Source organism: Leucoraja erinacea, chromosome 27 (genome assembly GCF_028641065.1).
Source record: "Leucoraja erinacea ecotype New England chromosome 27, Leri_hhj_1, whole genome shotgun sequence".
Taxonomy (NCBI): Eukaryota; Metazoa; Chordata; class Chondrichthyes; order Rajiformes; family Rajidae; genus Leucoraja; species Leucoraja erinaceus.
In genome coordinates this window covers 21015160-21040417 of record NC_073403.1, presented here as the reverse complement: position 1 = coordinate 21040417, position 25258 = coordinate 21015160, and the positions used below count along the sequence as shown (strand labels likewise).

Genomic DNA, 25258 nt, shown 5'->3' with positions numbered 1-25258 from the left:
ATGCCCTGCTTTCTTGATTTTGTTCTGAACTTTGTCAAAGCCAAACAGTACATGTTTACGGAAGCGTTCTTTTTCTTCAGCGGTGCTCGACTTCTATGTTTGTGTCTTGTTTCTGCATGTTTATGTTTCCTTTTTTTCTTATGTTCTTCTGGAAACAATTGCTGGAAACTCCGCAGTCGGGTAGAATATTTGTGCAAAGAGAAAGGTCGAGTACTTCTCGACGTTAAAAAAAAATCAGTTTCTCTCTCCACACCAGCCAAGCCTTTTGAGTTTTTTCAGCATTTAAAAATATATATGTATTTATTGTTCTCTTCCGACCGCGTCTTGATTAACCCGTCGCATGACAATCTGACATGCAAGTATCGTTGTTATTTCGCTCAATTTTATTGGTATATTTCGGGTGACAGTGGAGTCGTACACGATTCATTTTGTATCGGTCGTGTGGTTTCCCGCACAGAGCTGCCTGGATTTGATAACCAAGATATCTTGCAAGAAATGCAGTCATTACATCAGTCTGCATTGTCTGAGTTGCAGTTGGAAAGTAGAATTCCTTATTATCTCTTAGCCTGGAATTTCCTGAACACGTATGAGAGAGTAGTATATCTTGGTGCAAAAGGGTAGTAAATTCAGCTAAATATGAAATTAGGCTCCTGTTTTCTGCTTATTTTATGGTAACTTTTGTATACTAGTCAATATGTAAATATCATTTTCAGGATATTTTCATTTGCTTACAACAGAGAGGGAAGTGGCTATCTATTCCACTTAGTCTATTTTTGTTTTGAATCAATCTTAACTCCCAATTTTGCTCTAACCTATTCTCTTGCACAACCCCAGCCATTTATGAGGCATATTTTGCAGTCGGCAATTGACCTTCACCTTCACCCGCCTAATGTGTAGGAAGGAGCTGTAGATGCTAGTTCATACCGCAGATAGACTCAAAATGCTGGTGTAACTCAATGGGTCAGGCAGCATTTCTGGGGAAAAGAAATAGGTGACGTTGCGGGTCAGAAAGGTTGATTGGTTGAGTCGGTCTGAAGAAGGAGGGTTCTTACCCGAAACATCACATATTCCTTTTCTCCAGAGTTTCAATTATGAAAAAGATTTGTATTATATTAGGGACAGCAGTAATTTTTATTGATAACTTTTCCTGGTTACTACTTTGCAGTATAGGTTCTCATAATCTGTCAAATAAATAAGACACAGAACTTTCTTTGCAATGTTCCCTTCACTCTCACTCCTTCTGCTTTCCCCTTATCTAGGAGGATTGTCCGATGTTGTATCGAATAAGTGTAAACTTCTCCAACAAAATAATGAAGAGCCTTTGTCTTTGATCCCCACTACGCGTAGTTCATCCCCTGCTCACTGAATCCATTCGCTAGTAACTGACTAAGTGAAACTAAATGTCACACAAATCACAATCTTGGTACCATATACAATTCCAAAATAACTTCGGACCATGTATCTGTGCTGTTGTTAAGGCCATCTATTCTATCTCTCTTGCATTGCTGGACTTTGTACTCAACCGTGTCTTTGTTACTTTTGTTCTTGATGATTCCATTATGGTACTAGCTGAATTCCCTTGTTCTATCTATTCTTGAGAAACCTGATTATCTAATGCTACTGTCTCCTGCCCTGACTTGCAATAATTTGTATTCTGCCATCACTTTCATGCTCATTGGCACTTAGTTAAGCCACACTTCAATTTTTAAATTCTCCATATTTTATTGGGAATGCCCTCTGGGGTTTCGCTCTCCCAGTTTTGTAATTTTCTCCAGATCTGAAATTGAGTTTCTCTAGCATTGTCGGTTAGGTTTGAACTTACTGTCCTGCTCATTCATTGAGCACTTTGCCTCTGCACATCTTTCCTTAAAGGGTCTAGACCTGAAACGTCACCCATTCCTTCTCTCCAGAGGTGCTGCCTGCCCCGCTGAGTTGCACCAACACTTTGTGTCGATCTTCGGTTTAAACCAGCATCTGCAGTTCCTTCATACATCTTTCCTGAAGATGTTTTGCAAACATTGTTTCCTTTATGTTCTCACATGTCCCTCTTGTTCAGCTTTAATCTTTGATATCAGTCCACTGGAATCCCCTGGAGATTCTGCTACTTTAAAGGTGGTACATGAAAACAAAATTGGTGTTATTCCTGTAAGCTCACTCATAGTTCATAACACTAACAGGGCAAATAGTACTGGCACAATTTCTGGAATCTTTACAAAGCAATTGGATGCAAATGGAGAAAATGTTATATTTCTGAATTGGTGTAACAAGATTACTTATCACAGAATAATTTAGTTAGGAATGGACATTATTCAGCCCATCTGTGTTTGCCCCTTTAGGAAGCAGTCCAATTACTATTTCTTTATAAGCCTTTACATTTTTCTTCTGATCCCATTTATCAATTTTTCTTTTGAAAAGTTAAATGGTTGTTTCTTTAACAGGAAAAGCTAGTATTACTATAATGTTCAGCAAACCATTGGGTTGTTATAAATGCACATCTTGTTCAGTTATGATCTCTTGGAAAGAAAATCTGCTACTCTTTACCTGGTCCAAAACATCAATGTGGTTGACTTAATTGCATAGATTACATTTTTTGTGTGTGGATAATACACACACCAGTCAATGATAGCCATATCCTACAGATAAATAAATTATTTATCTTTATGAAGACTATTGGTCTCCGAAAAGTAGGATGATCTAACTTTAGCTCAAAACTGAATGGTTTCTTGTGAAAATGGTGTATATGGATGATGGGACGGAGGAAAATAAATTTTAAATATGAGACAACAGATCCAGTAGATATAACTATATAATTATGATATTAATATACTTTGCCTATCTTTCGTAATCTTGATTCCAGTGATGAATTCATCAGCTTCAAACCTGTATTGCTGTTGTCCTAGAGTGCAACATGGTCAGTAATAATGAGTTATTAATTTTCTGGTTTTCTTTTTGCCTCAATTTACTTCCCTTTTATTCGTGTAGATATTGTTTATTTCTAGGGTAGCATTAAACATTAATTACAAGTAGTGGTGTTTCACATGTAGGCTGTTGTTGCATGTGAATCTATGCCATTGGTTTGTCATTGAAGACCAAGAACATGATCTATGTCTTTTAAAATTGATCAGTTCACAATTGTGATGAGGAGCTTCTAGACCTCTGCCTGGAATTTGAACTGCTCAAACCATGCATCAATTATGTGTCCTTGCAAAAGGTCTGGATTGAACCCCAGCGTTAGACCTTCACTGCATGCATCACTTTGTACGTTAATACATTCTACCCGTGACCTGCATGGGTTTTCATCGAGATCTTCGGTTTCCTCCCACACACCAAAGACTTACAGGTTTGTATACTTGATATAAATGTAAGTTGTCCCTAATGTGTGTAGGCTTGTATTAATGTGCAGGGATCGCTGGTTGGTTAAGACACGGTGGGCCGAAAGGCATGTTTCCACGCTGCATCTCTAAACTAAACTTAAAAAGTTGCCTGCAGAAACTACTCCAAGTGATTTCATGAGACTTTGTTCAGATTGAAAGTTTAATTCTAGAAATAACTATCTCTTAGGTTATCAGATTTGTACAGAAGCAAAATATAATTTGTTCATTCTTATAATGTGACTATAGTAGCCACAGTTTCTAAAGGCATGTGACCTTGTGCATGTTTCCAATTCCATCTCATACTGTATGCCATTTGTCAAGAAGCACAAAATCCTGTTATGTGTAGAATGAAGTATGCACTTACATTTAGAACATTAATTAGGGAAAATAATCCACATTTCAATTGATGCTTGATTCTCCAATATAGTGCTTAGTCCTTTCAGATCTCTTTCTACTGGCCATGGAAACTGAGAAGATCTCGGGAAAGTTCCATGTAGTTCTGATTTTAGACACGATATGTTGATAGTTTTAGCGAGATAAACGGAGTATAGACTGAACATAAAGGAGTACCCATCTGGAGCATAAGGCTCATGGAAATCACAACTAGAAGTTCACCTGTATAATTCCAAAATTCAGCACTTACTGATATTTCTAAATGCGATGCTATGAAATGAGTTCCATGTAGGATGTGACCTGGAATAAAAATATTCTTGAAGTGAAAATAGCAAATGCTAAGCACTTCCATCGTATTATTGTCTCAAGTCAGAGGGCATCGGATGAGCAGAATAATGATTGCAGTGGAATGACCCTTCTGCCTGGAATCACATGCTCTTCATGTTGGTAAAGTTCATCAAGCATCATGGTATTACACTTTAATTCTCGCTACTTTGTGTGGAGAAGGATATTGGTACCTAGCATTTAAGTACAGTGTTGCATTCTTATTTATTTAGGCTCAACAAATGCCTGTGAGAAGACATCCTTTATGTTTCTGAGGCAAGAGCTGCCTGTGAGACTGTCTAATATTATGAAGGAAATCAACCTTCTCCCAGACCGGCTACTTGGTACACCTTCCGTTCAGTTAGTTCAAAGCTGGTGAGTAGCCACACACAAGCTGTTTGTGCACAACAAAGACTGCCCCCTTTCAGAATAAGATTATGTCCCTTGCGTGTGGCTTCTTAAAAATAACACCATTTAAGTGGGGGTTGAATAAAATTGCTGTGTGTTGCTGGTATGTTTTCCATCCAGATTATTAAAATATGCGGACTATCTGCACACAGAAATATTACAAAGATTGTACTAGTCCTCTGGTTAAAGATGTTTGCTGGTGATGCTTAAATTGCACAGCTGGAGCTGTGTAAACTACAATCTGAACTTTATCCCACTTTTGTACTCCCCCCCCCCCCCCCCCCCCCCCCCCCCCCCCCACGCCCACATGTGTCAGTGTGCTCGTATCTCTCTTGGATTCATTCATTGTAAAAAAAAAAACAGTTCTAAGCAATATTTTTTTAATAAATATTACAATGCATGAAACGGGCAACTTTATATCAGTAAATTAAAGAGCTAGATTTAGTTAGAATTCTTTATTTACATTTTGTTGAAAATCCTGCTTTGCTTCGGTACAGAAGTGCTATTTAGTAACATTTCAAATGAAAGAAACAACTAGAAATTGTTTTGTAGGGAATTCATAAAGTAATGTGTGTTGTTTCCAGTCTCAGATCGTGGTGAATCAAATTACTTTGTCTTTGTGAAATTATTTTGAGGCTGTAGTCTGGCCATACTTCCATTGAGCCCAGAGCATCTTTAGATTGCGATTCACATTTATCCTTTATAGGTCGGGTTATGTAGATCACATACATTAAATTCCTTCAAATAATTGCAAGTCTTTGAACACCTGTTTGTGTTCATTTTGCACTAATGCCACCCACACTCCAAAGAGTACAGGTTTGTAGGTTAATTGGCTTGGTATAATTGTAAAATTGTCCCTGGTGTCTAGGATAGCATTAGTGTGTGTGGATCATTGGTCGGCGCGAACTGTAGGCCGAAGGGCCTATTTCCACACTGTATCTATAAACTAAACTTAACTACCGCATGATGAAGAATAATACATTCCACTTGATCATCCATGATTATATCTGTGTATCACTCCCATATTTTGGTTGATATTGAGTCATTCCAATTCATATCAATCTATAATTCATAATATGACTTGTTAGCTATGATGAGGATGTTCAAACCTGTTACTATACTGGCAATCTTAAAAATTATAGAGGAGTAATGTGTTCCCATGGTTTATATTCAGATATGGTGTCCAAAAATTAAAAACATTGTGTTACAGAATAGTTTGCCTTAGGCCAAGTGTTCTCAAACCCTGTATTTGGGAAAATTGTCTTGAGAAGGTTTCTGTTAAATTTGGGGATTTGCCTCTTAAGAAACATAGAATGGGTACTTGCACTGCATTAAACATTAGTTAGCATGTCCTTTCAGCTATGCAACTGTGATCTGGAAGTTTCCAGTTTCAGCCATAATATATGCTGACCTAATAGAATATTTGCTGGAAAAATGCTGATGTGCTATAATCGGGTGAGCGAGATCAAAAAATGCATGGTGTTTGCTAACACAAGTGCACTTATGTGGACATTGGTCCTGGCTGAGCTTTATGTCCAGCCGACCAAACAATAATGCTCTGCTCCCTGCTGCAACCTAGCAGTTGGTCTTCATTTGCAAACCCAATTAGATCTTGATATTTGCTGAGTAAACATTGAAAATTATTCATGGAGAATAAATGGCACATAAAAGAAGGGGCGATTTGTTGTAGATGGTTTTCACCATTTAAAGAGGGTTGTATTTTTAATCCTCGTGACATAAAAACTTGGAAGGTAAGAAGATTCGTTATTTTGGTAACAGAACTTAGTACAACCAGGATTTTATTTCTCAGAGGAAACTCAATGTTCATGTTTTCAAATGTTGGAATTGGAAATCATTTCTAGTTATGCTGAAGATCATCAAATGTTAATTTTATTTGCTAATATAAAACAAAACTTAATACCTTGGTCAAAAGTACTGTATCACATACTCTGCCTGAATTAAAAAAAAATCAAATGTTTTTTTTTGGAGAAAATTAATTTGCGTCAATTTGAGCTTATCACATCAATGGTGCTTAATTGTCACATGTACTGAAGTACAGTGAAATTATTGTTTTATCATACAATTCAGTGACAACCCTACTATACGTAAAGTACAATCATTGAAGAACAAGAGTGTAAGATAGTAGACCACTGAGTCAGTACACAAGAGTCGCTGCGTTTCAGGCATCATCTTGTACTCTTCGAGTCCAAAGTGAAGTAAAGGTACAGGTATAATGATGATCTTGCTTGCAGCAGTATCACAGGCACATAGATTCATACAGCACACAATAACAAAATTATTCAAGACTGAAAAGAAAATGACTGCAAATAGAAAAAAAAATTACAAAACAATTAGGGAAAAAACAGTTCATGGTAGCACAAGAGCAGGTCTGTAGTGTTCCATTCCTGAAGTAGGATTAGGGTTGTGCAGGTTAGCTCACGAATTGATATTTGTAGAAAAGTAGCTGTTCCTCAACCGGGTTGTGTCTGACCTCAGGCTTCTGTATTTCCTACCCGACGGTAGTCTGCATGATGATTATCCTTGATTATAAATGCTTCCTTGAGGCAGCACTTCATGTAGGACTGCCTGCAATGGACCCGCTGAGTTCACCATTGTCTGCATCCTCTTGCATTCCTGTGTTCGAGTTACCATACCAGGCCATGATGCAACCAGTCGGGATACTTTCTACACTGTATCTGTAGATGTTTGCTAAAGTATTTTGCGACATGCTGAATCTCTTTAAACCTCTCAGAAAGTAGAGGTACTGGCATGCTGAATTTATGATTACATCTAATGCTGGGCCCAGAACAGGTCATCCGAGATCCGAAACAGGTCCAGGAATGTGAAGCTGCTAATGCACTCCATTGCCAACCCACTAATGAACACTGGTGCTTTATCTTCTGACTTTCTTTTCTAAAATCATTGAAGAGTTTGTTTTTTTTTACATTCTTCTTCTTGCGTGTGGCGTGCACAGCCTAAAATTGTAGGACAACTTGTTCTATTTGATCTTATTTGATTGTGCATGCCGGGTTGACTGCATTAGTCGAGACAGGGCAGACCATGTGAAGGTTGCAATCTCCCACCCCTTTTTTAAACGTTGAGTAAGAGGTAGTTGTTGCAGCACTAATCAGCTGAGTATTCTGTTTCTCAGAAATGGTGGCTAATTGCCATCTGTGATTTTGCTAACACTGCTATTATTAGCAAATTTGTAAATGGCATTGGTGCAGTCAAACCGTCATGGGTGTAAAGTGTAGAGCAGGTGTCTAAGCATGTAGCCTTGAGGTGAACTTTTGTTTATGGTCAGCGAAGAGGAGATGTTGTTGATGATCCACACTGATTGAAGTCTGCGTATGAGGAAGTAAGGATCCAGTTGCAAAGGGAGATACGGTTAAGATACAAGTGATGAGTTTGGAGGGGATGTGTTTATTAAATGCCAAACAGCAGTTCATTCTTGTTTTTTAATCATTTGGTATTTGAACCTATTCACATTAACCCCTTTAGGCTCGGTGAAATTGGTAAGAATGCTGATTTATTGCCATATATCCTTTAAAACATTTATTTAGGTATGGCTGATGCACTGTTCTTCAATGAGTGCTCCGTTCTTTCCATCAATATCCAATGGGAGCTCATGACGCATTTATCTTTTTCAAAACCCCACCTGTATTTAACACGCAACAGATCATAAAATCATTTTGAACTCTTATACTCTTATGTATGCTATTGAGGTGAAGGGAAAATAATAGTGGGCTTCCTTCAGGGAATGAATGTTCAGAAAATCAATCATAACCATTTCTTTATTATATCACAATTGGTAATCCATCTTCATTGTAACCAATAAGTGCATGGGTTTTAAATGCAATTGGGTGTTTTCTGTAGGAATTCATTAAAAAAGTATTAAGTTATATAGTTATTCTAATCAAAACTTAATAATGTTTTCTTTTCATTCAGGTACGTCCAAAGTCTCTTGGATATTCTTGAGTTTTATAATCGGAACCCAAATGATCACCGTGTTTTATCAGGGTGTGTGTTTTAAAAATTATATGATCCTTCGTTTATAGTTGTTGATTGCTTTATCGTTTTTTCTTGTCAAAATATTCAGCTATTTGCCCTTACCTATAAGCAGTTTATTGGAGGTTTGTTTCATGAACCTTGTTAAAGTATATGCACTTAGGTTGTGAAATCAAAAGCCATAATTGATATTTTTTGCAATTAAAATCTGGAGCATTCTGCAATATGTAAGATGTGAATAACGTGAGATTTGTACTCTTTCTATTGATAGCATTGAAATAGTACATTAAAGGCCCAAAGAGGTTTAAATAATGACTTGCTAATGAGATTGTGAAGGATGGAAGTGAATAGTTAATTAAAGAAATCCAGCTTGAAGTTTGGAGCATTATCACCACTTGAGTGATTTACTGCAGTGTATTCCCACTTTTTCATTCTTACTGTTTTCCAGTATTAAAATTGTTCAAAGTTAATTGTCTGTGTGATTTGGAGGGATAAAATACTGCAAAAAATGTTGGACATCTATCAAGGTATATAACAGCCAACTTTTTTTCTGCAAAAGCTGACTTCCAAAAATATGGTTGCATTTAATAAGGATCTAATCTGACACAGATAATTAGTGTTTGAGAAGTTGTTGTACCGTAAAAAGCAAAGTTTCATATTTTATGTATATTTTTAGTTTTACAGGTGCATTAATCACAATCAGGAATAGGCACAATGATGTTGTTCCTACCATGGCTCAAGGTGTGATTGAGTACAAAGAATCATTTTGTGAAGATAGTGTCACCAGTCAGAATGTGCAGTACTTTCTGGATCGATTCTACATGAGCCGTATTTCTATTCGAATGCTCATCAATCAACATAGTAAGTTACCAATTTCAAAAGGGCTTTGCTTTATAGAACTGTTTCAATGAAACATTGACCTGCAGTAATATTGTACAATGAAGCGTGTTGGACATCTGTGTATTTTGTCTTTTATGCTTTTTTGCATGATCCTATTTATGTTAGATAAATAAACACACTTTTTACCTGCCTTCAGCACTCATTTTTGATGGCACAACAAATCCGGCCCACCCAAAGCATATAGGCAGTATTGATCCTGACTGTGAAGTTGTTGATGTTGTTAGAGGTAAGTGGTTTCCTTTTTCTCCAGTTAGTGAATTTTTTAAAGAATTACAAATGACCCTGGTGAGTGGAAATCTATAAACAAGATCACTATTGTTCCTCTGCATTTCAATTGCAATGGAATGTTTTACAATAGAAACTAAAATAGATATTTTTATTTATTTTATTTAAAAATATAACAATCAAAATATTGCTAAGCACTTTTCAGGTAATGAAGTACCTCACAGTGCTAGGATATTCAACATATGACTTATTGAGCTAGCTCCCATACACACCAAAATGACATTAACCTAAAATAGCTGATAAAGAAAAAAATAGCTCAAAACATCCGAGGTTAGTCTACAACTTTGTATCAAAAATGTTTCTCATTTAGAAGCCTGTCAATGGCCAGGTTTTAGTGCCAGGTTACTGCAACTTACAGCTAACCATGTGCTCTACAATAAGCGAGGTCGGTATTCTGAAAAACGCAATAAATCATGGGATTTGTCAAAGGTCAGTCACGAGGAAAAAAAGCGTACGGGGGTGTAACAGTGAGAGAGAGAGACAGTGAGAGAGAGAGAGAGAGAGGGGGCAGATGCAAGTGGGAGACGGGGGAGAGACTGGACCGGCGCAGACACAGTGAGGGGGGGGGTTGTGTTTTGCTCACAGGTGTGTTTAGTTTAACATTCCGCGGGGAGTGCCGGAGTTTGCACATTGGTTGCAGAGGCGGGCAATGTCCCCCAGTCCCTCCCTCCACTCTGGGGTAGGGGGGTGGGTGGAGGAATTGGCCTAGCGCTGGAGAGTTCTTGCGGAGACGGGATGTCCGGGATCTGCAGTGAAGCCGCGATAGCGAGTTCCTCTCTACCCATCTCATCCCTCTCCCCATCCCCGCCGCCTCTCCCTCTATCCCCTCCAGTCCCTACCTCCACCACTCTCCCTCCTCGCCTGTAAACCACCGCCGCCTCTCCCTCCCCATGGGCCCGGCGCAGCAGCGCCTCTGCCGCCCCCAGCCTCGCCTTTACCCGCTGACAGGTGTCGCTCTGTTGGAAGGAACTGCAGATGCTGGTTTACACTGAAGGTGGACACAATGTGCTGGAGTAACTCAGCGGATCAGGCAGCATTTTTGGAGAAAAGGAATAGGTGACGTTTCGGGTCGAGACCCTTCTCCAGAGATGTTGCCTGACCCACTGAGCTACTGCAGCATTTTGTGTGTATCCTCGTTGATGACTGATGCTCGGCTTTCGCCAGCACCGAGGGGATTAACCGACAGCCACTGGATAAGGCGAGAGGTGCAGCTGACGGTCCCCGGCCCGAGGGGAACGGGTTCCTCGGGAGTTGGAGCAGAGTTGAGCTGGAGTTAGCGCTGGTTGTAAGCAATTGCACCGGGCTGGTGTCCCGTCACCCCAGATATCTCTGGCTGCCCCCTGACCGGGATGGGGACACTCGGAAGTGGACGAGGATGGTAGTGAGATCACCCGTACGTACTTGTCCTACATTATCTAACTCCAGTAGCAAATCAACAGGGCTTGCAGCGCCAGAGACCCGGGTTTGATCCTGACTACGGATGAAACGCAGGTCTGTATACACGCAGCAGCTCAGATGTTTATTGCGAATGACCTATAACCTGGGCAGTCGGAATACCGAACTCGCTTGTAGATCAGTGTTTGCAACCTTTTGACAATACAACCTATTTTTTGATTTGTTTTTGTTCAAAAAATTACTAGAATCCAATCTGAGTTTCAATTGGTTAAAAGGTGCCCACATATTCCCTGTCTACTTTGTATCCAGTTTAAGACTGCCCATACGTTACATGCAAGATCTTGCTCGGGTACAGATTCCATGGGGTCAATGATGAGGTTGATGCTCTTCTGTGACTTTGATTGTACTTTAAAGGAAAATGATTGTGGGAATGTCTCGGTGATTTTCTACTTTGAAATTTGCAATGGGTCAGTTACAACTGATCAGGGTGGTGGTGACCAACGTAAATTGTGAAGGTTTCTCAGCTAATGTTTGATTGATGTTCCCCGACTGTTGGGATCACTGATCGTGTAATGATATGGGTGGCATTATTTAGTTACATATTAGTGTCAGATATGAATTCAGTATTTTGGAATTTGCAAATGTCAGCATTGGAATTTTGGATAATATTTCTATTTGTATTTTGTCATCCTCAAGTAGGCTGAAGCTAGAGTTGTTGGAATTCATAAGCATGATAGATGATCTTAGTAGGGTCTAAGATGTTCGTTAAATGAAGAAGCTAGATCTCCAAGATATAGTTTCAGAACGAGGGATGGCTTATTTAAGACGAGCAGAAATTTCTCTCCAATCGTTATGTATCTTTGGAATTCCATATTGCAGAGCTGTGGATAATGAATCATGGGATTATGGTCAAGGCTAAGCTGGATCAACTTTGGGTCAATGGCTAAGTCAGGATGTGAGGAACAAACATGAAAGAAAATCTGGTGTCATGATAGGATCTGCCATAATCTTATTGAATGACTGGGCAGGCATGTGAAGCCATTTAGATTGCTCGTATATTTTCTTTCTTGCGTCCTTAAGATAAATTTAGATTTTTTTTTGCACTAAATTATCATCGAAGTAGGTAAAAATGTACGAATATTGAACTGCACCATTCTGGCTGTCACTGTTTACAGATGACAGTGTGTTTTGCATGTAAAACAATAGATACAATACAATACAATACAATACAATACAAAACAATAAAACAATAAAAAAAATATTTGCTGGAGGAACTTGGCCGGTCAGGCTGTGTCAGTGGAGGCAAGGTGACTGAGATCCAGCATTAGAAATGGGTAACTTTCAGCCACCCCCCATGGTTCCATTTGCTTATCACCCACATTCTCAAGTCACTGAGTCCTCTATCCTTACCCTCATGGATCCAAGTTGCTCAAGATCCCTCCCTTATCTAGTTCAATTCATCATCTTATTTGACTCCATAATCTGCAGTCCTTTGCTTTCTCCACTGGTCTCTTACCATCTGTCACTATCTCCACAGCTCCCTCCCCCACCCAGCTCAATCTGCCCATTAAACCCTCCTCACCTGGAGGCAGCTGTCACCAGATCCTACGTCACCACTCCCCCTTATTTCTTATACCGGATATCTCCCCTTTACATTCAGTTATGATACAAGTTCTCGACTTGAAACGTTGACTACTTTTTTCCTTGACAGATGCTTCCTGACCTGTTGAGTTGCTCCACCAGCAGTCTTTGCTCCAGATTTCAATATCTGCAGTCTCTTGTGTTTCCATGTAATTCAAGTGGTGGTTTTTAGTATCTGGATCGCAATAAGTTTGTTAACATGATTATATTAAAACCTTAGATTTTAGTTTTGTTGTGACTGATATCTGATATAATTAATCGAAGTAGAAGTATGTTTATTATTCACTAATTAAATTAGTCAGTTGCTCACTGAATACAGCCTAAAACTAACAATCGTCCCAGTGGAATTTTTTTTTTTTTAAAACAGCTGGAAGAATTATTTGTGATGATGCTCTTCGCATTGTCATAGGGTCTCGATCATCTTGGCTACAGACATCCCTTACCATAAACTAAAAAGCAAAACATGATAATGAGCTAAGTCAAGTGTCTAGGTTTAGAACAATGTAAGTATTTAAAGCCTTTTGGAAATCCCGACCCGTGCCTTTTCAAAAATTCAAATGAATTTAATAAAATTGAATATTTCTATACATTTATGCTTAAACTTTTTGTTTCTTGTGGGTTTTCCTGCCCATTCAAATCTAAAGTTATTTGCATCTCGGATGATCTGTCATAGTATTTTCTGGAGAGGTATCAACACCACAAGTTTCAAATCTTAAATTGAACTGCTTGAACACAGCCTAGCAGCGAATCACTAACAGCAGCTGTCATATCTACAGGTTTGCAAACTGTAGAGAAAACTGGATGTTGCTGTCAATGTTTGCAACAAGAAAAACAATTTTACTCTTGGCATGCATAATGCAGGCCAATCTAATTAATTAATTCATATTTATCAGAATCTTGTTTTGTGGTCAGCATCAATTTTTTTTTATAAATTGATGCTGACCAATAGAACTCATTCTCCTTTTGGTTGAACAAGTGATCACAGTATTGATTATTAACGCTTTAAAAATGACGCCTTTCGCTCTTTATCCCCAGATACGAAGGTGGTAGTTATCTGAACTTTCACCAATACAGATTTTGTTTCATATAAGCAGTCAGTAAAAGTTATGTAGATATGGATTTTGTTGCTTTTACTCAGTGGCCTTTGTTTCAACATGCACCCAGCTGGAAAGCCTTTCTGTTTGATGCTGCATTTCACTCTTTTCTCTGTTGGGCTTGTAGTTAAAATAAGGATTTAAACATTTTATCTGTTGTAGATTTCCATTTCATGGTGTGTTACCAAGTATCAGAAAACACATTTATATTTATAATGTTATATAATTTTATTATAATAATAACATGCATTTAATAATTTAAGGTGCAGCCATTGCCATATTTTGCATTTTAGTTTTTGGTAAGGGATGTCTGTGGCCAATATGATCAAAACCCTTTGACAATGTGCAGAGCATCATCATTAATAATTCTTCTAATGTTAAAAAAGTTTTCACTGGGACGATTGTTAGTTTTGGGCTGTAGCAAATGTAGTTTCAGTGAGCAACTGACCAATTTAATTAATGAATAATCTGCATAAAGCTAAATACTGCCTACATTTTTACATAAATAATTGTCATAACTAAGTATTGTTCTATTCATAGATGCATATGAAACTGCCAAGCTGCTTTGTGACCAATATTATATGGACTCTCCAACACTAGAAGTGGACCAACACAATGGTACGGTATCATGGGTTGTTTTATATCAGTTCCTAGGGTGTTACATTTATTGACCATTTGGCGGATCAGGACCTTTTAGTCTGTTCCTTAAAAAAAAATGCGTGTTCAAGATTTGTGCTTTGCTTATCCTGAGGTCATGTTTAGATCAATATTTTTCTCAAGCCGTTCCTTAAAAAAAAATGCGTGTTCAAGATTTGTGCTTTGCTTATCCTGAGGTCATGTTTAGATCAGTATTTTTCTCAACATTGCGCAGATGTGGAATTACCCTTTTGCCATTTTTCTTTATTATTGGCTGTGTTTGATGCATGCCAATTGGTTTTTATTTTGTGAGATGTTCTGATTGAAAAGAAATGTTCTTCGAAAGGAAACTGTTAAATTATAATTGTTATTGCAGCTGTAAGTGGTTCAGGAGCAGTCCATATCATTTATGTGCCATCACATCTGTACCACATGCTGTTTGAACTTTTCAAGGTAAGCAACAAGCTGTTACCTGAACAATTGAAATTGTTTACTATTGCCAAGTCTTAGATTATTAAACTTAATTGATTTGTATTTTAGCTGTTATGTGGGGAAAATTGACAAATTTCAGTAGAAGTAGTAGAACATTGTGAATTTCTTGTGAGTTTTGTTTGATTCCTTGTCAATTTATTAAATTTAGTTGATGCTGTTCATTGGTGTCTTGCTTATCTATGATTTATCATCCTTTTTAATATACACATAATGATAGTTTATTGCTAAATTGCTAAATTTTACGGAGACTCTTAACACGTGACACCTAGCAAAATTCACCCTAGGCTTCAATCTTATAGCTGACTACCGTATTCTAGCGTGTACGAAGTAGTTTGTGGTACAATAACGTGCAAACTCTCAAATTGAATTAAATCCCTTTCAATGAAAATTAAACTGCAGTAGGTTGGCAATAGCTATGTGTGTGTGATGACTATGAGGAAACAGCAAGAGCTGTGAAAAGAGCAGGAACCAAGATGGACTCCTATACTGGGTTGCTTCAGGTGTTAACAAACTTTCATCGACTTTGTATCATGTGATTGATGTTGCTAATAGAATAATGCACTCCATTAAGATGTGACTTTCACTTGCAAAATCAGCATAATTGAATTTAAGATATTACATTTTTATTGGTGCAGTGGGGGTTGGTTTGGTCAACCTTTTGGTACACTAGTATTAATCCTGCATGTACCACAGTGAACAATCCATTAATTCTCTTAAAATATTGTTTCCTACACATATAACAATGATAATACAAATTACATTTTACAATTAGTATTTTTATGAAATAGATTTTAAACATCATTCATCGCACAGTTGTTATCCATAGATTTTTAAACGGTTTCTATATAGCACTGCTTTGTCCTGCAGTTATTTAGTAAATTCATAACATGCAGTCTTTTTACATTCAAGAATGCCATGAGAGCTACTGTGGAAAATCATGAATTGAGTCCAAGTCTACCCCCCATTAAAGTAAGAGTTTCACTGGGTGGAGAAGATGTCACGATAAAGGTGAAAAAAATTTCAAATTCTACTGCCACACAATATGTTAAACTTTTTTAAACAATTTCTCTGAAACTAGATTCTCTCAATTCTGGAACCTTATTGTTTTTGTTAGATGTGGAATTTTGATCATGTGTTAAGAGGTTTACCATATGATAGAAAATGACACTTTCATTTTTGTTATTATAGATGAGTGACAAAGGTGGTGGTGTCCCCTTGAGTAAGATAGACCGGTTGTTCAGTTACATGTACAGCACAGCTCCTACACCTCACTTGGGAACTTCTGGAGGTGCACCATTGGTATTTATTTATATATTACCCTGTATATTTGGTGTGACATGTAAAACATATGCACTGGTATTTTCACCAATGAGTTATTCCTGACATTTATAAATATGATCTCCTTATCCAATATTTTCCTATTTTTAGGCTGGTTTCGGCTATGGGCTGCCAATTTCAAGACTTTATGCCAAGTACTTTCAAGGAGACCTTCAGCTCTATTCAATGGAGGGCTATGGGACAGATGCAGTTATTTACCTAAAGGTAAGGATATACTCTGCTTGGGAAATGTTGAATAAAGCATTATGTTATTCGTCTCCTATCAGGACAAACTGTGACCATGTATTTCTAAATGGATGCTAGAAACATAGAAAATAGGTGCAGGAGTAGGCCATTCGGTCCTTCGAGCCTGCACCGCCATTCAATATGATCATGGCTGATCATCCATCTCAGTATCCTGTAGCTGCCTTCTCTCCATACCCCCTGATCCCTTTAGCCACAAGGGCCACATCTAACTCTCTCTTAAATATAGATTGAATTATGATTGAATTATTTTATAGCTGACTACAGCTATGATTGAATTATTTTGTTTAAAATAGGAAAATATTTTTATTGATATAACATTTCAAAGGCTCTGGATGCTGTGAACTTCGCTTGGTGTTGATAAGGCATTATCCCAGTTAAAATGATGAGAAAAATGATTGAATTATCTATTTTCATGATGTTGGTAAAAAGTTGAATATTAGCCAGCAGAATATTTTTCTGGCATATGATACCTCGGAATGTTTTGCATCTAGCTAAGAGATTAATTTGGTTTCTGCAAGATAACAGCTCTGGCATTCCAGTACACACTCATGCTATACTGTGCTATTAGTCTGGATAATTTGCACATATCTCTAGTATGTGCCTTGGAATTGCAGCCTTGGATGCATCTGCTACATCTTAACCAAAGCGGGATTGAATTGAAAAATGTAAAACTAACCACTATTTAACAAGCAAATTTAAAGATCTCATAAGTACCATGTAATTATAGTCTTAAATATGTGTTGCTGCAAGATTAAATGTATTGATGGTGCTGCAGTCATAGTGACAAAGATCTGCAAAGTACTCATTTGTTAGTGCTATGTTTTTGACAGGAGTGAAAAATGAGAAAAGTAATATCTGCCATGGAATATGGGTCAATTTCAGAATTGTAGTTCAATCAGTAGCTCTATGCTTAATTTGAAGATGAATCATTTCAAGATTCAAGATAGATTTAATTGTCACATGTGCCAGATGGCACAGTGAAATGAATTCCCATACACCCATACAATAAAAATAAACAGGACTCAACACGCTATAGAATTTAACACAAAACATCCCCACACAGCAGAATCAAAGTTTCATCATCATCATCATCATCGTTGAAAACATCAACAGGCATGGTGCCTTGCAATGCTATGTATGACAGTGATCGCAACTTCTACTGAAATGTGGATGGCCGTTGGCTCGTTAGCTCATCTGCCCTTTGACATGTCTTGTTTTTGGTCCTGCTGGGGGGTGCACAGCCCCCTCCTCGCCTGGCAAACCAGGTGGAGTCGCCGACTATCCAACCATGGAGCAGGTAGCATTGGATTACATGGTACCTGTGGTGGGGGAAATTCCCCCCGACCTAACCTAAAACTGAAAGAATAAAACCAGCTTTTGGAACTACAGGAACTGGCAGAAGTATATGATCGAAAGAAGATAGCATTTTTTTTGTGGAAGCTCAGGAGACTTGATACTGGACTCTTGAGGGGGAAAAAAAAAAACAAGCTGCAGGAGGAACTCAGTGGGTTATGGAAGATCTATGGAATGAACTGGACAGATCGTGTTTTGGGTCTGGACCCTACAGTCTGAAAAAGTTTGTTTCAGCAGTGTTTTTTAGGTGTTGGGGAGAAGTAGTTGACTAAACGAGTGTAGAGAAGAAATTATAGAAAATAGTAATAGTCGATATTCATTTTTAAAAATCGAGGAAGTATGTGTCTGGAGATCAAGAAAGCACGGGTGAGAAGGTACAAATTAGGATGCAGGTTAGAAGAGGGATAGAGCACGTCCGAGAAAGCTGCACAAGAAGATAGTATGCATTTTAATTTACTCAATGAAACAACCTAATTTAGCCTATGTGACGTTTGCTCAAACTGTTCCATAGTTCTCTGGAAAAGCTCTATCTCCCTTGACAGATGTGTGCTACTGAATCCAGGGTTATGGTTATTTGGATGTTGACCTTAAGCAAGGTGGTTAATGTGGTTAGAATGTAAGCTACTGGAGCCCATGCAAGAGTAAATAAATCCTTGATCTAAGCATTTTCTCTTCCAATGGGAAATGTTTGATTCATAACGGACAATTATTCATACCGAGTTGGATTTTAATAGGATAACGATGAATGCCATTTGTCCATCTTTTATGACATTCCCGAGGGTGCCCATCAGGATTGTATGTTTTATTTGATTAGAATTTACATTACTAACCCCATGAATGTGTGGATCTCAGTAGTTGTGTTTTCATTAACTGTCTCATTATGTATTTGTAGGACATGTTCTTGTATATTTAACAGTATATAAATATTATTCAGAAAATACTTTGCACACTATTTCCTAACCTAATCAGAAGCCTGTTTATTGGGGTAGATCTCGCTCTTTTGTGAGATTTGATGATTGCCTACACCCTGGACACCTTATTTTCTTCCATTGTTGTCTATACGATCTTCCAGGAGGCTAGCTCCCCTGTCATTGCATGCACTGTCACAATGGCTTCCTCTAAGTGTCAAGGAAAGCAGTGAAGCCCCAGGTCAATGACTGTGAAACTTTGCATTTAAATGTTTGCAGATAACTTTGGTTAACATGCATTATTATGGAGGGATTTTTGATCCAAGTCCAGAATTCTCTGAAAGAGGCAATTGAACTAGATAGTGGTAAAGAAAGCATATAATACATTTGCTTTCGTTGGTTGGGGCATTAAGAGTTAGGAAGTCATGAAGCAGCTTTATAGGACTTTGTTAGGACACATTTTGAAGTATTGCATGCAACTGTACTTGCCACATTACAAACTGAGGGGCAATGTTTAAAGGAGATGTGAGGGGCATGTTTTTTACAGCGGGTGGTGGATGCTTGAAACATGCTGCCAGGGATGGTGGTGGAGGCAGAAAAGATAGTGGCATTTAAGAGACTTTTGGATATTCTCATTGAGAGGTATGGAATATGCGCAGGCATATTTAAAAACATGCAGGTTTCTAGGATAGTACGTAGAATAGCACTAATGGGAATGGGTGATAGTGGATCGGTGCTGGCATGGTAGGCTGAATCCACGCTGTATCTCTTTAAAAAAAAAAAAAAAAAAATTGCTCCCTATTTGGTTGCTGAATTTGCATACTAACTTTTATTGTTTCTGCTGCATGGATAGCCATGTTCCCCTAAATATCTTTTGATCCATCGGCACCTAACAAAAATACACACCTTTTCTATTTTTTCTACCAAAGTGGATAATCTTGTCTACATTGTGTTCCATCAATGTGGCCCTACATAGTCTCTTAACTGCCTGTTGTCTTCTAGGCCTTATGTGTCCTTTTTGTGGCCCAAGGCAATTTTATTGAATTAATTGGCAAAGCAGGATGACAAAACTGGAAAGTCTGCACTTATTATTTCTGTAACAGTCAGGCTCCGGACTGAATTAGGAAGATGTTGGTTGAGGCATTCTGATAGACATCTGCAATGCACTCAACTTTGCTTGCTGGATCTTGTGTTCTCCTTACAGCCCAATAAACACATTCCTAAATGGTACAGGAATTAGCTTCTGAAATGTTTTTACTTTGGTAACCTACCCTGCAAAGAGATAATATTGTCAGGTCAAATGATTCCAACTCATTCCTTCTGAAGGTTGAGAAAGGTTCCACTTCATAAATTATCTTTGGCTGTATCATAGTTTATTCAAATGTCATTGAATAGAAGACCATTTACAATAGCTATAGGGTCTAGTTCAGGTATATGTATATGTCCAGAATATGCATTCTACGGAGAAATCTGTGTTGGTTGTACATTAGGAAAGGATTTAGAAAATGTAAGCATTTATGATCCAAAATGCATCTTATTTCTGTTAAATTGCATTTATGATGTTCAAGGAAAATAACTGGGAAGATGAAAGATTGACATAAAGTGCTGGATTAACTCAGCGGGTCCAGCAGCATCTCTGGAGAAAAAGGATAGGTGTCGTTTTGGGTCAGAATGGTTCTTCAGATTCGACAGTAACTGTCAGTGTAGTTATCAGATACCAAAGAAGATATGATTTTTAGTTAATAGGTGACTAATGTCTGTACATTGATCTTTGAGCAGTAAATTAAAAGCCAGGTTCCATTTTTAAAACTCCAAACTCAGCAGACTGGGTGCATCCGTGGAGAAAAGCAACTTCTGTTTTGGTTCGATGACTTTGGGACAGGCTGGTTTTTTGTTCAAAGGTCATTGAAATGTTTATTCTTATTTCCCTCTGACAAATGCTGCCTAACCTGAGGATTTCCAGCATTTTCTGCTCGTTACTTCAGATTTGCTACATCGGGAGTATTTTGTCTTTGGGTTATTACTTGTCATTTTAGTTTGGATGACAAAGTCTTAAGGATTTGTGATAGCAGAACTCAGTATTTGGTGGACTTGACCAGAGTCTTTAACAGCATCTTCTGTGGGTAAATGATTCAGGAGCTTTGTTCATTCTAACATTAATGGGTAGGAGGAAATTGAAGAGGGTCTTGCAAAGTCTGCCGCTTTGCAGGAAGGGAGTTGGCTGTTAGCCCGAGGCCTGGTTTTGGGGAACCATCGATATAAAGAACAAAGTTTTTCTTTTAAGCAAAAAAATTCTGATCTGCCGTGGAATTGGTCACCTATTTTCTATGGACATGGACTCGGGGCTACAACCGACTTGCAGGGGAAATTTGACTTGCTGTTTGTCCTTAATTTCTTTCCATCACCCCTTCCAGGCTGAAACTTGACCCCCTGCCAATGTTGCATTAGGCACCAGTCAGTGAGTATAAATTTGTTTTTTACAAGTTAATGGGAAGAACAAATAGTACATGCAGCAGGATTTAGAAGAATTACAGAATAGACTGGATAGACTCGGCTTGTACTCGCTAGAATTTAGAAGATTGAGGGGGGATCTTATAGAAACGCACAACATTCTTAAGGGGTTGGACAGGCTAGATGCAGGAAGATTGTTCCCGATGTTGGGGAAGTCCAGAACAAGGGGTCACAGTTTAAGGATAAGGGGGAACTCTTTTAGGACCGAGATGAGAAAAACATTTTTCACACAGAGTGGTGAATCTGTGGAATTCTCTGCCAAAGAAGGTGGTTGAGGCCAGTTCATTGGCTATATTTAAGAGGGAGTTAGATGTGGCCCTTGTGGCTAAAGGGATCAGGGGGTATGGAGAGAAGGCAGGTACAGAATACTGAGTTGGATGATCAGCCATGATCATATTAAATGGCGGTGCAGGCTCGAAGGGCCGAATGGCCTACTCCTGCACCTATTTTCTATGTTTACAGACTTCCTCATGCTGCTGTGAGCCATTGATGAAATCCGCATTGGGTTGAAAATGCATCAGTACAAAGATGTTCAGTTCGCCTGCAATGAGAGAGGAAATCTTGCTGACATATTCGAGATACCTGTAGCAGCAATTGCATTACATCCGGAGACAATTAGATTGTGCCAGACAAACAATGGCTGCTTTGGGACCAACATGGCCGCTTTGTAGTTATAGAGCCCTTTTTTTCTTTCTTTACTGGTTGTATGAATTTGTTAATCCCAGTGATTATTGCCTATGTTAAATTGCATTTGAACTGAGTGATTTGCCAGATGAGTTTGTTTAATCTCCAATCACTTGTTATGAGACTGGGGTACCATTCAGAACAATTCAGATCCTCATCCGTATGGAAGAATACTATAACAGCTTGGTCCTGTGGCAGATTGATAGTGGCAGGCAAAGAGGTGATTTATTTGTTGATGCTTGTTAGAGGTTTGAAATAGTATTGGTATGCATTCATTGATGCCACGTCTGCTGAGATACAATGGGAGTGAAGGGGGGGAATGGGTAAATGTTATGCTCAATTCCGTTAGATAAAGATTGTTCATAGTTTAGAATGGAGGTGTTTTTTTTGCATTGAGCTATCTGATGTTCGAGTTTTGAAAAGAAGGGAAATGGAGATACTTCATAATCTTCTCGTGATTACTACACTTCTGCACAAAATCTAGGTCTTTAGCCTTTAAATCGTAAATTATATTTTCGCTGAATCCACCTTTTGCTCATGCTTGGCCCTGTGTCTAAACATTTCTGGTTCCTCTCTACCTCCAAACTGATTTGGGCTATATATTTTAGCCATGCCAGTTGTGCATCTGCTGCCTCAAATATCACTCATTGCATTCCTGATACCAACCGGTTTTGCTCTCTCTTAACTCGCCCCATTTATCCAGTCATCAAGCATTTACTGCTTTAGAGACCAAGAAGAATAGACTGATTACATACAGTGCCCTCCATAAAGTTTGGGACATTGTAGTACGGCGGTCGGGGGTTTAGAGGTTAATTTTTAACCTACTATAACAATTATAGAAAGCCCTTAAAACTAAAAATAGCTCCAGCTACGGAATCTTCCAGCGATTTTTCGTTAATAATTAACTAGTCTGAAAAACCTCGATTTGAACAGCCTAGTGAAAAATCGCGTTTTAAACCCGCCCCCCTCTAAACGGCGCCAAATTCGCGCACACGGGCTGGGGCAGATTTTCAGCGACGCTTCAGGTAGGCTTTGCAACATACCTACACTGTACGATCATATTTCCCTGCTCAAAGAAAGTCACCAAGGGCAGCGCATTGGGTTTTATTTCTGCTGTGTTGACAAAATTTGACATGAGACTTTTGTTACAAAATGCAATAATCCATTTTCTTCATTTCAAGCCTGTTATCTCATCCGAATGTTTATTATATTTGTATGCTCATTCTCAGTGTTTGTCTATTTGTTTTTCAGGCTCTATCAAAAGACTCAGTAGAAAGGCTACCGGTTTATAACAAATCTGCCTGGCGACACTACCAACATAACCACGAGGCTGACGATTGGTGTATACCTAGTAGTGATCCAAAGAATTTGGCTGTACACAAGATTCAACATTGATGCTCACAGTCACCAGTTCAGTGACATGAAAAGGAATAAATGGAGTTCAATCTCCATGTCAGCCACATAATGTGAATTTTAGATACAACATGGTTCTTTGCAGAGAACAGTAGAATAGAGGGGATTATAGAAGTATGTGATCTCCTTGAGTGATCAACTTTCAGTTGACACTGACTCTTTTTTAATATTACTATTCAATGTAGGGAGAACATGCTTATGTAGAAAGAGGGAGAAAAGGGTGGCACTGTAAACATGTGAATGCATTCCAAGATTAGAAAACCCAATTGCAAGCACTCTGGGTCCTATTCAAAACTCTGTGTTGATACATGGGATTGTGGTCTGGTTAGCAATGCCGCAGGGAGGAATGGACTTTTCTTATCTTTGAGGAAAACCACTTTTGAACATCAGTTTCTTGTCTTGCATATTACAAAGAAACATAAAAAATTCCAATTGTAATATGAATTCATTTCCCTTTATGCTATTGCTGTAAATGCCAGTAAGATAAACGTAGCTTTGAAATCCCAAGTGGTAAATATGATTGTATTATTAAAGTCAACTATTTTTTTAGGTGTGTTGTATTAAATGGTTAGTCGGTTCTGAAGATGGGTGCTCGTGAAAGGTTCTTGCCCTGCATTGTAATGTTAGGAATAGGATCCGAAACATAGGAACAAGCATATGGCATTCAGACTGTCAAGTTCGCTCTGTTGTTTCTGTTAACCATACCAACACTAATTCTAACTTTTATGTCTTTTCACTGTTGCAAAAATATTCAGTAATGATAATTTGAGGCATGATTCTGTCTTTCTGATTTTTTTGGAGGTAAAATGGATTTGCTGAACTTTCATTACATGATTACATTTCTATACTGTACATTCTTTAGCAGGAATGAACTATTTTCCTTGTCAATTTTCTTCATTTTTAGAGACTTTGGCTGAATGTCAATACCTTTATGCTTCCACTACTGACCTTGCATCTCCATTTTGATAGGTTAGATGCTTTTTTTCCCCAAGATCAGGTAATCATCTTAACATGGGAAAATCAAGAAGAATATTCAGACCAATACCATGTGTAATTGAAGTAATTATTCCTTTTATATTCTCAGCCATTTTATCAAAAAGCTCCCAACACTACCTCCCTTCCCACTTCTCCCCATTTCCACCTGCTGGGCAGGGAATTATGATCTAGGTAATGCATCTGCAAGAAAGATAATTTAACACAATTGAATTAAATGTGCCAATTTTTTAACTAATTACCTGCTGCCTGAAAATCTGCTCTCTAAAACTCTCTTCCTCTGCATACTATTAGCTGCAACATTTTCTCTATCCTGTTATAAAATTATTTTTAATATAGTAAAGTGCAACATGTTTATTTGTATATTAATTCTTATGTGACTGTATATGTGCTTGAAATAATGTTCCAAAGATTATTACATTGGTGTAGAAAGTGAAATACCTGCCTTTCAAAATGTGAAGCATTTACTAAAGGGCCTGTCCCACTCATGACCTTTTTCACTCGTGGACATTTCATCATGCTAAAAAAAACGCCCCGACCTACTTGATGCCACGCGTACCTACGACTAGCATCATGGCTTCCTACGACCTCCTACGACCCCGTGATGATCATGCTGCGAGCATGAGTCAAGGGCAAACTTGGCAGAGGTCGTGAATTGAGTCATGAAAGTGGGACAGGCCCATAAGATAGCTTTTCTTAATCTATCTGCTGAACTTTAGGTGTCAAGCATAAAGCTTATTTGTGTTTGTTTTCTAAACTAATTTTGTAATACATGAACATAAACTGATTATTTTTGGCTCTGAATTTACTATTGTATATTTGTGTACATCAATGTTATACATGGACTTAAATAGAATCATGC

At 38.2% G+C, this 25258-nt stretch overlaps 1 protein-coding gene across 4 annotated transcripts in view; it reads left to right on the top strand.

The window, feature by feature from the left end:
• The window catches only part of LOC129710342 (pyruvate dehydrogenase (acetyl-transferring) kinase isozyme 2, mitochondrial-like), a 44249-nt gene extending 19270 nt beyond the window's left edge, over nucleotides 1–24979 (top strand). For 2 of the 4 annotated variants that reach the window (XM_055657278.1, XM_055657277.1), the window contains 10 exons: nucleotides 4325–4466; nucleotides 8448–8519; nucleotides 9184–9368; nucleotides 9544–9633; nucleotides 14363–14440; nucleotides 14835–14911; nucleotides 15860–15958; nucleotides 16139–16249; nucleotides 16379–16492; nucleotides 23242–24979. In XM_055657278.1, coding sequence (XP_055513253.1) covers nucleotides 4325–4466; nucleotides 8448–8519; nucleotides 9184–9368; nucleotides 9544–9633; nucleotides 14363–14440; nucleotides 14835–14911; nucleotides 15860–15958; nucleotides 16139–16249; nucleotides 16379–16492; nucleotides 23242–23385 — 1112 coding nt within the window. In that variant the 3' untranslated portion in view covers nucleotides 23386–24979. The remainder of the gene's footprint in view (nucleotides 1–4324; nucleotides 4467–8447; nucleotides 8520–9183; nucleotides 9369–9543; nucleotides 9634–14362; nucleotides 14441–14834; nucleotides 14912–15859; nucleotides 15959–16138; nucleotides 16250–16378; nucleotides 16493–23241) is intronic. The other 2 variants (XM_055657279.1, XM_055657280.1) reach the window with 2 other exon arrangements.
• Nucleotides 24980–25258: the final 279 nt, after the last annotated feature.